The sequence below is a fragment of the Macadamia integrifolia genome, chromosome 9, assembly GCF_013358625.1.
Source record: "Macadamia integrifolia cultivar HAES 741 chromosome 9, SCU_Mint_v3, whole genome shotgun sequence".
NCBI classification, from domain to species: Eukaryota; Viridiplantae; Streptophyta; class Magnoliopsida; order Proteales; family Proteaceae; genus Macadamia; species Macadamia integrifolia.
In genome coordinates, this window is record NC_056565.1 from 28,200,081 (window position 1) to 28,214,323 (window position 14,243).

Below are 14,243 nucleotides of genomic sequence, written 5' to 3' on the forward strand. Positions count from 1 at the left end.
ATATTTTTTTACCCAAAAAAAAAATTTGAAAATATATTTTTTGAAATGGGACTAAACTATTGAAGGGTATATTACATATAGCTAAGGAATGCATATAATCATCTTCCTTGCATCACCAATTCCATATTGCATATCATGCAATACATGGCACGTTACCATGGGGTCTGATCTTTTGAACTTGACACACACACACACACACACACACACACACATATATATATATATATATAATACCTGATACTCAAGTATCATTAAATTGGGTTGGAGAAATTATTATATCCAATAATGGTTTCATATTTTTTTTTTGGTGTGTGTAAGTACATATGAGATTTATTTAACTTAAAGAGGGTTCCACTTCCATAGTATGACTTTTATTTGGTTTCAAGAGGCGAAAAGAAAAGCGTGCAAAAGTGCATAGTAGGACTTTCTTCCACGACTCTCCTGCATCCAAGTTGCATGTCTCATAGATAGTATTTTTCTTTTTAAATTATAAAAATTCTATTTGAGCTGCTGGCATGCTATGCTTTTGTGTCTATTTCTCCCCTCTTTAAATGATATGATCATCTCCTTGCTATGAATGTCAATCAATATGATTTTTATGTTTTAGTAGGATATAGTAGACATGGAGTAATACTAAAATAGTACCTTATCAAAAAACATTATAATTTTCAATACCAATATTGAACAGACTCATCAATATGTACAAATATGATCTTTGAACATTTTCTATTCAATATTTTTGCCTTTTTTTTTTTTTTTGGGATATATATATATATATATATATATATAATATATATGTATGTTTCCTACTCCTCATGTTCAGACTTAAGAGAACCCTTTCCTGAATTTTATTTAGCCTCAGGGGGCAAAGGGTTCAATATAGTTCATTATTAAGGCAAAATCATAAGTGTGAAAATAGTGCTTAGTTGGATTTTCTTCCACGACTCTCGGCATCCACGTTGCACGCCATACAGACCATCTACCCTTTTTTCCCCTCATACACCCCTTGACTTAAGGTTTTGTTTTGTCACCTTGTCCCTTGGGGGATTGTTTAGCCAGCTACCTCATGACTCTGTGCCCCCCAAAAGGTCAACTCTCTCACCGGCCAAATAAAGAATCAATGGAAATAACCCATTTAAATAGGAGTGAGAGATTGCAGGAGAAGAAGCAAATCACAGAATCTAAGCATTTGTGTTGCTAAAAGCTGAAAAGAGAGAGGAGAGTTATAGTGTATTGTTGTGGGCAATAATAATGGAGAGCAAAGCAAGGGTGGTGTCCAGTATTCTTGCAGTGAAACACAAGTGTGGTAAGAGTTATAGTGAGATTGCGGAAGAGACAGGACTTACCAATGTGTACGTAGGTCAGCTGTTGCGGAGGCAGGCCCAACTCAAGCCTTCTACTGTCCCTAAACTTAGGGCTTCACTGCCAGACCTCACCGACGACCTCATCCAAGAGATGATGAATCCTCCTATGAGGTCTTACGATCCTTCCATTGTTAGGGAACCTGCTATTTACAGGTGGGTTCTGTCTACTAATTTTTAAGTAAAACATTAATTCTCTATTCATGAGTTCAGGTGTTGAGGTGCATGTTCGGATCCTCCTAGCCGTTAGATGGCTGATTAGGCACCCAACAGATTGGAGAGGAGCCAGATCCTTGATTGAGCAGAGTAGAGATTCTACTAAAAAATTACTGTTAGTTGCAGACTCCTCATTATAGACATAGAGTGGTGGTTGGTAAGGGCTATACATTTCTCTTGGTTTGTGGTTTCTTCTCTCAGAAAATACAAATTAAATTCTCTGATGCTTAACTCTCCTTGCTGATCCTTCGCAAAAAACACCATGGGAGCACTAGGGGTAAGGGGGTAGATTACATAGGTCCTATTTGTAGTCTTGATTTCTTTTCTGACCCTTGCACTGCAAGCTTTTGGCCAATGGATGTGATCTCGATGAAGCCATTAATTCAAAATGTCACTCATGAATTAACATAGGATCAAGTTGTTTTTAACCTTTCAACCTTTCCAATATTCATTGTTTTAGTAATATATATTTTTTCTCTCTCTTTCATGAGATTTTTTTTTTTTTTTTTTTTTTTTTTTTTTTTTTTAATTTTTTAAGCTGAGGAAGATTTTATTAAGTGTGAACTATTTCTTTTTTCTTATATATAGTTGAGATATTTCTTTGCTTTTATATTTGTTGATTCTTATGCTTTTTTGTTTCTATAGATTGAATGAAGCCGTTATGCATTTTGGTGAGAGCATTAAGGAGATCATCAATGAAGACTTTGGTGATGGCATGTAAGTCGTATTATCTTCATTTAAATAAGTTTTCTATTTTTTATTTTTTATTTTTATTGTGCTTGGGCCTTACTAGTAAGGTTAATTTGAGGTTTTAAATGATCGCCAATCATGATGTTCCTCAAGCATCATGTTTACTTGTCCATTTTATCATAGGATGACAAGAAATGACTTTTCATTCCAATAATTGAATTCTTCATTTGATCCCCCTTCCCCCTTTATGTTTTTTTATGGACAAGTCTTCACTTGATGATAGCATACTTTTTCTTAAATACATTGAGGTTCATTTGATTATTGAAGTCTTTTTTTTATTTTGTACTTAGTATGTCTGCTATAGACTTCTACTGCTCCGTGGACAAAATTAAAGGAGTTGATGGAAAGGATCGTGTTGTTGTAATATTTGATGGGAAGTATCTACCACATTCTGAGATGGTCAGTAATTCATTTTTCCTCGCTTTCATATTTTTCCTAGGAAAAATTTACAATTAGTGAGCCTATATGAGCATCCATTCCTAATCTCAATTTAAAATTTGTCAAGTTGTTGCTCATTTAAAATCTCCCCCAATCCCCTAACCCGTCAACGACCCCGAGAACATCCCCCTCCCCACCAACACACACACAAAAAAAAAAATTTTTAATTAATTAATTAATATTTTTGCCTATATTACAATCTCAATTTATTCAAAAAACATGTTAACTGGGTAGCGATAACTTAACTTGATTTTTCAATTTTATTTGTATATATTTTTTTTGTTCAAAATCTTATGAAAGTCAAATTAGAGATTATGTGAAGGTGAAATGGTGAAAAGATAGTGGTTGTTTTTACTTGACAAAAGTGTCATGTATTTCATTTTGAACCTATGTGAGAAAAGGGATAATAAAAGATATCAGTTGTTTTACATTAATCACGCATTAACCTATCTTGTAAACCTTCAATTGTAATCATAATTTATTCCCTTTGCCCAAAAAAAATTATTCACCTACAGATATTCAAAACAAGTCTATTTATTATAGGTTGAAAATATAAACTAATATAACCGACTTAAATTAGATGATGAGCCAATTATTGTGATATTTTTTTACTGGCATTTAAATTTGAGACATATTATTAATTTGTTTTGTTGTTTTCAGAGATCCGAAGATATGGTGTCAAGGATAAGGCTTCAATAAAGCTAATGAAACCCCATTTTTGCATCTATGAAGGCCTACACTTCTTTAATTGTTGCTGCACTTGTCTGATTGACCTTGGCTTTGTTAATGAATAAAGATCATTAGAAGGGAACTTAAATGCTACCCTTACACTGTAATAAGTTCACTTGGCTGTGATTACCACCTCTTGCTAGTAACCAGCCACTTTCCATTGTTTTATCTGATTATAATTTTCTTCATTGAAAGGAATAGAAAAATTTTTAAAAGTTACAAAGTGTAGGAATAGTTCTCCCCACGATCCTTCCATCTGAATTCTCAACCCTTTAAATATTATTATTATTATTATTATTATTATTATTATTTTGGGTGATAGCCCCTACTTGATTTTGGACATTTCCAATCAATTTCTAGTAATTTCTCTAATTCCAAACGTTTTTATAATGACGCAACGAAATAAAAATGAAAAATACAAAGATGGCATATGATTGAATAAGGTATCGATCGAGACCAAACTGGATTAGTACAAACTGATCCTTACTAATCCATAAGGTAAATTGGTTATTGCTCCAAAATATGAATTCTTTTTTAAAAAAATCAGGGAAACCTTCATAGTAACTGATCCTAAAAAATTATTCAGACCAACCATATCAGAGTGATACGGATTGATTCAACTGCTAGGTTAGGGGTGTCAATCGGTCGAGTTAGGCCAATCTTGGTCGAGCCTATACTCTTGGACCATGACTTGCCTATTTAAAGAATGAATCGGTCTCAGTCGGTCTCATGTCAGGCTCGATCAGATTTCGGGATTTAACCAACTTTTTCCCAATCAGGTTAATCGGGCTATAATTGGGCCTTAAACGGGATAATTCACCAATAAAAACTTTAAATGGACTTTAAACAGTCTTTAATTGTTTTAGATTTAATATATTTTATTAAATCATTAACAATTTAGAAAAGATGTTACACTAAATTATATTCAATAATTGATAAAATATCAATATATACTCTATTCTATCTGTTAAAAAAAAAACCCCAAATATACATATAAATAGTATGGCTAAATGTGTCAGGCCGAATCGGGCTTGTAAATGGGCTAGGCCAGTTAGGCGCCTGATCGGGCTTACCCCTTACACCGTGTATTACCTGTTTATAAATAGACCGGGCCTAAACCCAACATGTTTAATAATTGATGTAGACCGAGCTGCTCTTTAAACGATCGAACCCAATTGATCTAACCAGTGCGGGCTTGGGATTGACACCTTATGCTAGGTATTGATAATTTTATATCAGTAATTGGGATCAGACACATTTTTTTGTTTTTTTATTTTTATTTTTTCTCTTTTGGTTTTAAAAAAATAATAAAAAAATAAAAAATAAAATAAAAATAAAATCCATGGTAGTGAATAGTGATAATAGACTCAGGTCAACCCAACAAGCGATAGTGGGATATGCCGACATTTTCTCTTAATCGATATCAATCCCTTTAACCATCATTGATGTTCGATAAAGGACGTATTCAGTGCACGAGACTCCCATATGTGTAAGGTCCAAGGGTGAAAACTATGCGTCTTACGAATGTTGAGAGACTGTTTCGACATCTTGATGTTCGATACGGATACCCTTTTTACTTGAATCCTTCAGTGTTAATTATTCTTGAAAGTGTGTTTTGATTGAATAACAAGTTCATGATAATTTGAGGCGTCAGATATCCTCATAAATCTGACAAATTTGAGATTGGGATTATTTGAATCCTTATTTTCCTCTCATTTTTCGGAAAATGATTGAGCCGAGTAGTAGAATGCTAAAGATCCCAATTTCTTAGTTTATTGAACTCCAAAACCCATGAAGCTTTAAGAGAAATAGAGCGGGATTTTTGGGATTAATGAGCTATCATTATCCGTTCATCTTAGTGCCTTAACCATTCCTTACTCTACTTGAATTAGGTCTTCCTTACATTTCTGAGCGGAAATCAATGGTTGCCTAGTAAAACCTCTGTTTTTCCTGGATCACACAATAGTTGTGGTTTTCTTAGCATTTGAATCTCTTGGTTTTTATTCCCTTTGAATTAAAAAGTTGGGTTCTTGATCTGTTTGAGGATCTGACTTCAATGATCCAGTTGAGGCATTGTGTTCTTCAAAAATTTCTCTGTTCTTGTTATAGAAAGTTAGGTTTCTGTTAATTTGGGGATTTTGTAATCTTAGATTGTCTTTTGAGCACAATGGGTACTGTTTCTTTAGGTGATTTGAAGAAACAAGCATCTTTCTTCTTCCAAGAGAAATACAAAACAGTTAAGCTTGCCTTGGTTGATGTCACTCCAGCAGAACTGTAAGTATTTCTTTCACAAAATGGATATTTTTGCATTCTAAATTGTTATTGTTGGGTTTTTGGACAAAATAAATAATCTGTTTATTGTTTCCCACTTTTACAAGTTTGGCTGAGGAAGCAACAAGCAGTGATCCATGTAGCCCTGATGCAAAAACAATGACTAGAATAGCAGAGGCAGCCTTTGACATAGATGATTATTGGAGAATTGTTGATGTTATTCATAGGAGGTAAAGATATTTCAATTTAAATCCATACTCTGTATTTCTAAGGTTTCAGGAGAAGATGAGATTCAACTCAGCGGCAAAACATCTGTTGTTGTACTTCTTGTTGTTGGGGTATGATGTCTTGTATTCCGTGGCTTGCATTAATGGATTTGTGTGCCTCGCAAATTAGCCACTTTTCAAATTTGGGGCTTCACATCAACAATATGTGACCTACCATTTTTGGGCTTTGGATCTTATATTTTTTCAATGCTTAAATCCTCTTTGAGTTGAATTTCCTACTTGGGTCTGCAATTTTTCAAAATTATATATGTCCAAATGAGAAAATACATTGGTTCCGAATCAACCAGATAACCAAATGATGATGTCAGCAATACATTTATAAAATATCAATATATACCAAAGGAAATGTGTACATATGTAGGTTTCGCTATAGCTATGAGGTCCATTCTCTATAAATCTAAGAGAGATGTGAATATGAGCAATTGTAACTCTATTCTTCATTCATAGTTAAGCAGATCTCATCTCACAGTAGACGTAGGCTATTTTGCCAGATCTTTGTGTCGCATTGTGTGATTGTTTCCATTAATTTCCTTCATCATTTTAGGTTTTCGTTTCTACAGTTGTTGTCATTATTTTTTGCCATTTCCATTGCAAATGTTGTTGAGATTTGGGAGTTATAGATTCATGTACTTTGAGGAACTCTCTTCACCTAATGCCTTAAGGATTTAAGTTAGACCCTTCAATATTTGTTGTTGTTGTTAGCTAATGTTGTTGCTTGGAAAATGTAAGATAGAGAGTTTATGTCTTAATGCAGGCTGTATGTAGCTGACTGGAAGCAATGGAGACAATCATACAAGTCCTTGGTTCTACTTGATTTCCTTCTCACTCATGGTCCTGAAGACTTCGTTGAAGAATTCCAATGTGACAAGGATGTCATTGAAGAGCTTGGAACATTTATACATATTGATGAAAGAGGGTAATTCTTTGATTTTATTTTTTTCAATTTAAGCACCCAAATGACCAAAGTCTCAGGGAGAGGAGGAGAGGTTAGTCTATGTTAGATCAAACACCAAGAAATACTAAAATAAAGAGACAATAGATCCACATGACATAGAGCGGCTACTTTTATAGAAAAACAGAAAGTCTTTTGGTCCTAAACCCCGTACATCACCCCTTCGAAAAGGAGCTTCTAACCCTTGTAAAAAGGGGCCTGAGGCTAGCTATTCTTGACAAGGAATTGGAATCCCGTTCAATCGTATCTCCTGGTAGAAGATGCCACCCTTAAACGATAATATCCCATCCAGAAGCTGTAGAGGTTGAATCAGAAATCCCATCTCTCCCTGAAAAGGGAGGACCTACGGCTAGCTTTCCTTCTAGCTCTTCCGTATCCAAAATTTAACGAGGTTCACACACCAATGTGGTGTGGTACTTCTTCGGACGAGGAAGATGTTTCACTATGCAGAAGAGAGATTACACCCAAGCAGCAGAGAAAAAACTTGCACTGAAACCCTAGTTCGAAAAACCCCCAAAAACGCAATGACTTTCTCTACAAGACAACAGTACATTACATACTCCAAGTCGCGGGTCGACCCATCTGGTCGCGGTCGATCTGATGGGCTCCGGGCTTGGGCCTATCGGCCCAACTCCTCTGCTTCTATCACACATCTCAAAAAACTTTCCATTCGGATCGCCACCAAAATATGTCGGAGTGAGTCAATCTTCAAAACGGGTCAAGAATTCGAGACAAACTTAACAGTCTAAAACTGATCTTAGGCCTTAATTTATACAACCAACAACAACAACATTAACAAACTCAGCCTTGGTCGGCCACATGGATCCATACAAAATAAAATTGAAAAAGTCCAAATAGGAGTGGGGGGGGTGAGATGAGAAAAGAAAAATTAGAGTAAGAGGGGAGAGGCACAGTCCAGAAATTGGGAAAATCTCAGTTAAATGAGGTCGACTACATGGATATTTGCTCTCCAAAAGGTTTTATCCAAGGTCATAGAGGGGACAAGACCAAGGTTATACATGCCATTCCTCATCACTTGGCGTATGGTCATTTTAGGCCTTCCCGGCCCTAGCTCTTTTGGCTCCTTCAATCTGGATCTGATCACTCCTCTTTATTGGGGCATCCTCAGACCTCCATTGGACATGATCATATCATCTCAGACGACTTTCACAGAGCTTGTCGTTGATCGGGGCCACTCCCAAAACATATCTAATATGCTCATTCCGTACTTTCATCAATTTATACAACCCTTGCCATCAAATTTCACCAAAAATCTTCTTCTCAGTATAGTTAGTTTTCTTTCCTTCATTGTCTTTCTGTTTCTGACTCACTTCAGGTTCAACTGGGGTGCCAATATGCAAAAGAAATCAGAGAGATTACTGAACCTCTTACAGGGTGGAGAGATACTCAAAGAAGCACGTTACAAAGCTCTGAAAGTTACCAAGGAGATCAAAGGATTTGGAAATTTAATGACCTCTCCTTCCTCTTCCTCATCATCCTCTGAAAGTTCAAGGACTTCATCTTTTGGTTCTTATACTAATAGTACATGTAATGAATCTGATGTTCCTATCAAATCTGAAAGACACCCAATCTCTGGGAATGTTAATGAGAAGAACACAGTACATGGAGGATTACCATCAGAAAAGCTTGGTACTTGCTTAACGAATGGTAAAAACAATGTAGGGCTACATCTGTGGGATTCTCCTATTAAGGAATCTGGTTCACTGGTTGATTCTGAGGAAGGAAATGAAGGACCAAATGGTTTCTTAAGTGGAATTTGCTCAAGGCTTGGTGTCAGTAGTCCATCTAAATATGAGGGAAGTGGGGTAATCATTAGAAGCTTCTCAGATGTTGGGAAGGCGATGAAGAAGAAGATTGATCGCCAGTTCTCCTTGAGATATTGATGGTTAGAACCGTCTAAGAACAGAATTAGTGCATTTCTTTTGGGCAAAGCTATTGTAGTATTGTATATGTAACTTTTGATGTACATGTACACAATAATGTGATTTGTAACTTGTGAGGAAAAAAACAAGCTTGGTGAAAAGTAATAACCTTATTTTTTTTCCAATTTTAGTATAACAAATTTTTTATTTATGAGAATAAAATTTTAAACACATGTCAACGTGAAAAAAAAAAATCATTCAAAATAATGACAGCTCTTGATAGCACCCTAATGGTAACATCTCTTTTCACCGATGACTTGAAGAATTTTTTAGAATAAGACAAGGGATCATCAAAAGAATGTTACAACTTCAAAGTTTATCACCTTAGTAACAACAAGAAGCATCCAATTTGTAATGACTGCATATTCGAATCCGATAGTTATAAAAAAGCTCTCATATTCTAATAATTAAATGAGTGTGTACTCAATAAGGATGAATTAGCAGTGTTTATATCATTTTATCTATCACATAATTAGGTTTACCAACAGGGGATAACAGACTACTAAGCGTGTAAACTCCCTCGAGCGATGATGCAGTGTACTGTCAAAACTTCTCAATGTTACATGATGTGAACAACCCAAATATTGTTCCAAATATTATTCTTGTTGAAATGAATGTGCAAACACGAGAAAGAAGAGACATATTCACACACAAAGGTAAGGAATTTACTCTGGTTTGGCACAATTGCTTAAATTTACCTAAGAAAATTAGATAATTCTTTTATTAACCAGGAATTTTCTACACCATCTCTCCAACTCAGTGTATGATCCCCTTAACTAGGATTTTCCCCCAGTAAATAGGTACACCAGAAATCTTGACTCCCACAGAAATTACAATTTTTCCCCTTTACATATAATGTACCCAAAATCAACCCACTTAAATATATACAAGCCCAATAATAACTACAAAAGATAAGAACAAATCCAACAATTCCATCATTCCCTTGGGAAACTACTTAAAGCAACCCATGATGCTGATATTAAGTAGATCCTTTAAGGTACTATACATGTGCTTAAAACATAATGAAGTGGAGGAATGAAACCACTTTCAAAAGTCTTTTACATCCTTTTTCCCCTCCACTACATCCTTTTGAGGAGAATCACTAATGCTCCTGAAACATGCATTTGAAGTGCACTTATCATGCTATATTCTTGTGGTTTAAGTCAAATGTTGAAATCAGTATCTATTCACATCACTAAAATTCCAATATCCACAATGAAATAATGAGAATTAAAGTGGGCAGAGAAACATTATGGTCCTCTAAATTAATCTAGGCTAGGGGATGTCCTTTGTCGACTTAAAACATCTAGCTCTTGCAAAGACCCAGTTCAGTAGTTGTTGAGGTTTTAACTAAAATATTGTAGATTATCCCAAAGGTTATCCTACAAAATATTATGGGGTCAGGTGGTACCACTGATACCAATCCGATACCGATCCAGATTGGATCAGAACAATACATATCAACCCTTACCTTTTCAAAAAAATTACATTTTTTTACTGTTTTACCCCTGAAACGATATGGGTAATCGATCCGAATCTATTGGCTGAGGTCTCAACCAATATCAATACAATACGGCCGATACATAAAACCAGAGCACGATATCGAAATGATATCAATCATCCCCAAAACCAATTTGGTATTGGAATGGATCGGTATCGATTTGCTTGTATCGAATAAAAAATACCCCCACTTTACTTTTAAAAAATGATTTTTCTTTACTTTTTTACCCCTGGTCCATACCGTTCAACCGATACGATATCAGCCAGGTATTAGGATCGAAGACTCACCAAATCGATACGGATCGCCTATATCGAGTGATCCGATATCAATACTTAGAATCATGGGTGGTACAATGAAATGCATTCTAATGCTCCAAGAACATTCCAACATTACTAATAGAATTCTATGTGAATGGATTAGTATAAGTCATGGATTTTTCAAGCATGTTGGTATTTTTATTTTTAGTCCTTATCTTGAAGCTCTTATCTGTTGATATACTCATGCATGTGACCAAAATTTTAAGAACAAAAGGATATGATGTTTGGTCTAAGTACTTAAACAACGGATTTAAAGCATCTTAATTATATCTGTCACTTGGAGGATTATCATTGGAAAATGATGCCATGATATAAGTTTTACAATTAAGAAATTAAGTAGAATTTTAGTTGATTAGTAACTTAACTATTATAATAATATACAGCACTGAAAGAGATAGTTTCTCTAATAAACAACTTGTAGTCAGCTATGAACAATTTAATAGCTAGCTAAATATATGGTTTAACTAATGCTTTCTCGTACAATCTATATTAGAATTGGCCATCAATGCTCTTTGATCTTTATTTTTTCTTCTTCTTTTAGTCAGTAAAATAACTGAAAACAATGAAACTTATTTCTTGTAACAAGATCTACAAATATTTCGAATTAAAAACCCCAAAAATTGAAAGATCTATAAAAATCTTTGTTTCATCTTCTTGATTTTAATTACTAGGGTTTTGGTCAATTCTGATCTAATTGATATTAGAATCGATGAAGGCCAATTCCATGTCTAGTTTCCGGGGTTTTAAACATTGAAGAAAGATCAGATCAGGTTCAGATTCTTTAATCCTCAGTAATTGGACCCCTCTAAGGTCACTTTTTCACCTAAATCCATGCCATCTAGGGTAGATTTCTTTTTCATGTAGTATTTTACAACAGATACATTAATGAATAACAATCATATGGACTTTTCATGGATGGAAAAATTTTCTTCTAACTTCATCATCAGAGGATGACACGTGATGACATATTTCATGGGCATATTCTTAAGGAGGAAGTTTTCTTGCATTGACCGCAAAAGAAAAATACATCATACACCCATCTATGGTCATAAATGTCTATCTAACCAGGTTGATGATACTCATATATTGTTCCACATGACTGTCTTCTAGCCATCCAAACATGCACTTCGGTCTCTCTTGACTGTGGCTGAAAGAAAATTACCCCTATTCTTAATCATAGTTGTCTGAATCACAAAAATTCTGATTTCATTCAAACACAAACTCATTCTTAATCGCATGTTTTAAAAAAAAAAAAAATGAATCGAACTCAGAATCACATGATGACTGTCCTTGAGTTTGGTACGACCTAACATAGCCGATACGATCTGCTCCCCCTTCTCTTTCACATGTTTCTTCTGTCCGCCTTCATATGTGTCAGCATATATTCTTTAAGGTGTTGTACAGTGATTTATGTACTTCGTATCACTTATTCTTTAACATGTGTGTCTTTATTGTGAGTACCTCTTGTGATGTCAGTGTCATTAGATTTCAATTGGCTTCTTCTCCATAGAAATGAATGGTTCGCTTTTTTTATTATTATTATTAATTTTCATTTTGGTTCGTAGAGAAGAGTACTGTCCATATATATCTTGTCTTTGCCATTTCTGTAAGGACATGCTCTTTTTTTTTTTTTTTTTTTTGTTTAGAAAGGAGAAATCAAGCTTCTTGATTTATTGGTTACTCAATGTAATTAAATTATCTTAAAATTAATTTATTTTTTTAATGATATTGGTTATTTGTGTGGGAAAAAGGGCTCTCATTTGATGGCCACAGAGCTTACTAAACATAGCTTAGATTGATTATGCATGGAAAATGTAATGAATAAAGAAAAGAATGAAAATTACATGATTACCAACATTTGGCTTTCACTTTACAAAATTACCCAATCTATGTTTTGGTTAACAAAATCACACAAAATCAAGTTTGGGTTTATCAAACTACCCAAAACAGTGCCCTCCCTCACCTCATACGGTTCTTTTGGCATTTTTACCCTCTGCTTCTTCTTCTTCCTCCTCCCCTCTCCCATTCACCACATGAGCATCTCCCCAGGGAATCCCTTCGGTGCTCTTCCCAAATCTGGTAAGTTAGCATCCAATCCACAATGTTTAATCTCCTCTATAAGAAAATGCTCCCAATCAGAAGAACTGTGTAAGATTCAAGAAACCAATCGAGTTTTCTACAAAATGCTTCATTGCTCAAATTCATCTCCATGTAGGGCTCTACACTTCAGATATTGAACCCTTTAGTGGTCTCTTACATTGTAAACTCATGTGGGATTTCACCTGCAACTTCCATCTCTACCCCCAAGAAGATAAGTTTTCGAACCTTAGACAGACTAGATACGATTCTTTCCTCTTTTTTTTTCCAGAAACTATGGTTTCACTGAAACCCAGATTTCAAGTTTCATCATAAAGTACCCATGTTTGCTCTTAGTCAATCCTACAAAGATCCTTCTTCCCAAACTTGTGTTCTTTCATTTTGTGGGTGTTCAAAGCTCTGACCTTTCCAAAATCCTTTCCAAAGACCCATCAATCTTGCTCTCTAGCTCAGCGAACCAAATAATTCCTACTTTTAATTTCTTCAAGATGGGACTACGGAGAATGTTGTTATTGCTCTGAAACGTCAAACTCGTTTCCTTAAATGTGATGTACAAAAAGTGGTTTGCAATATTTTACTCTCATGAAGCCACACACCAAGCGTTTTAGGCGCTGGTGGTTGAGTCAATGGAGATGGTGCCGTTGATTGTGGAGGACAATTTTTTTTTTTTTTTGGTAAGAGGGGTGGAGAACAATGTGAAGGAGCATAGGGCAGGGGAAGAACTTGCAGGCAGTGAATGGGAGAGGGGAGGAAGAAGAAGATGAGGGGTAAAAATGTCAAAAAAACCCTATGTGATGAGGGAGGACACTGTTTTGGGTAGTTTGGTAAACCCGAACTTGATTTTGTGTAATTTTGTCAACTAAAACATAAATTGGGTAATTTTGTAAAAGAAAACCCAAAATTGAGTAATCATGTAATTTTCTCAAAAATAAGTGTGTGCGTGGAGAGAGAGAGAGAGAGAGAGAGAGAGAGAGAGAGAGAGAGAGAGAGAGAGGGGAGTTTTTTTATTCTTAGAAGACAAGCAAAGCATGCAATTTAATTATACTTCTTAGAGGATTAGAGGAATAAAGAAGAGACATCAGTTGCACATGTGAAACTCGAGGCTTTTCTTTCTCTATAGATATACCTTAAGGTTAATAGTACAAAAGACATAATAAGACCAAAAAGAATAATTATACAATAATTTTTTTATGTGTATATGTCTTTACTCAAATTCAAAATTTTTGAATTTTTAAAATTTTTTCTTTTCTTTTCTTCTCTTGATTACCAAATATATCCTAAATGCAGGGATAGATTTTCCTGACCAATAGTAATTGGACAGACAGGATCTTCTTAAAGGGTCCTACTATTGTTTAATTTTTAATTTCCCCCTAGTTCCATG

General features: G+C 35.0%; 2 protein-coding genes across 2 annotated transcripts; both read left to right on the plus strand.

The window, feature by feature from the left end:
* Positions 1-1,192: 1,192 nt before the first annotated feature.
* Positions 1,193-3,711, plus strand: LOC122088171 (cyanate hydratase-like). The gene is made up of 4 exons (XM_042657348.1): positions 1,193-1,517; positions 2,223-2,294; positions 2,618-2,726; positions 3,426-3,711. The coding sequence occupies exons 1-4, from the start codon at positions 1,252-1,254 to the stop codon at positions 3,462-3,464; spliced, it is 486 nt and encodes a 161-aa protein (XP_042513282.1). The 5' UTR covers positions 1,193-1,251; the 3' UTR covers positions 3,465-3,711.
* A 1,538-nt stretch (positions 3,712-5,249) lies between these two features.
* On the plus strand, positions 5,250-9,103 carry LOC122088065 (epsin-3-like). The gene is made up of 4 exons (XM_042657202.1): positions 5,250-5,768; positions 5,873-5,995; positions 6,807-6,968; positions 8,341-9,103. Exons 1-4 carry the CDS (start codon positions 5,662-5,664, stop codon positions 8,906-8,908), a joined length of 960 nt encoding a protein of 319 aa, XP_042513136.1. The 5' UTR covers positions 5,250-5,661; the 3' UTR covers positions 8,909-9,103.
* The last annotated feature ends 5,140 nt before the right edge of the window (positions 9,104-14,243 follow it).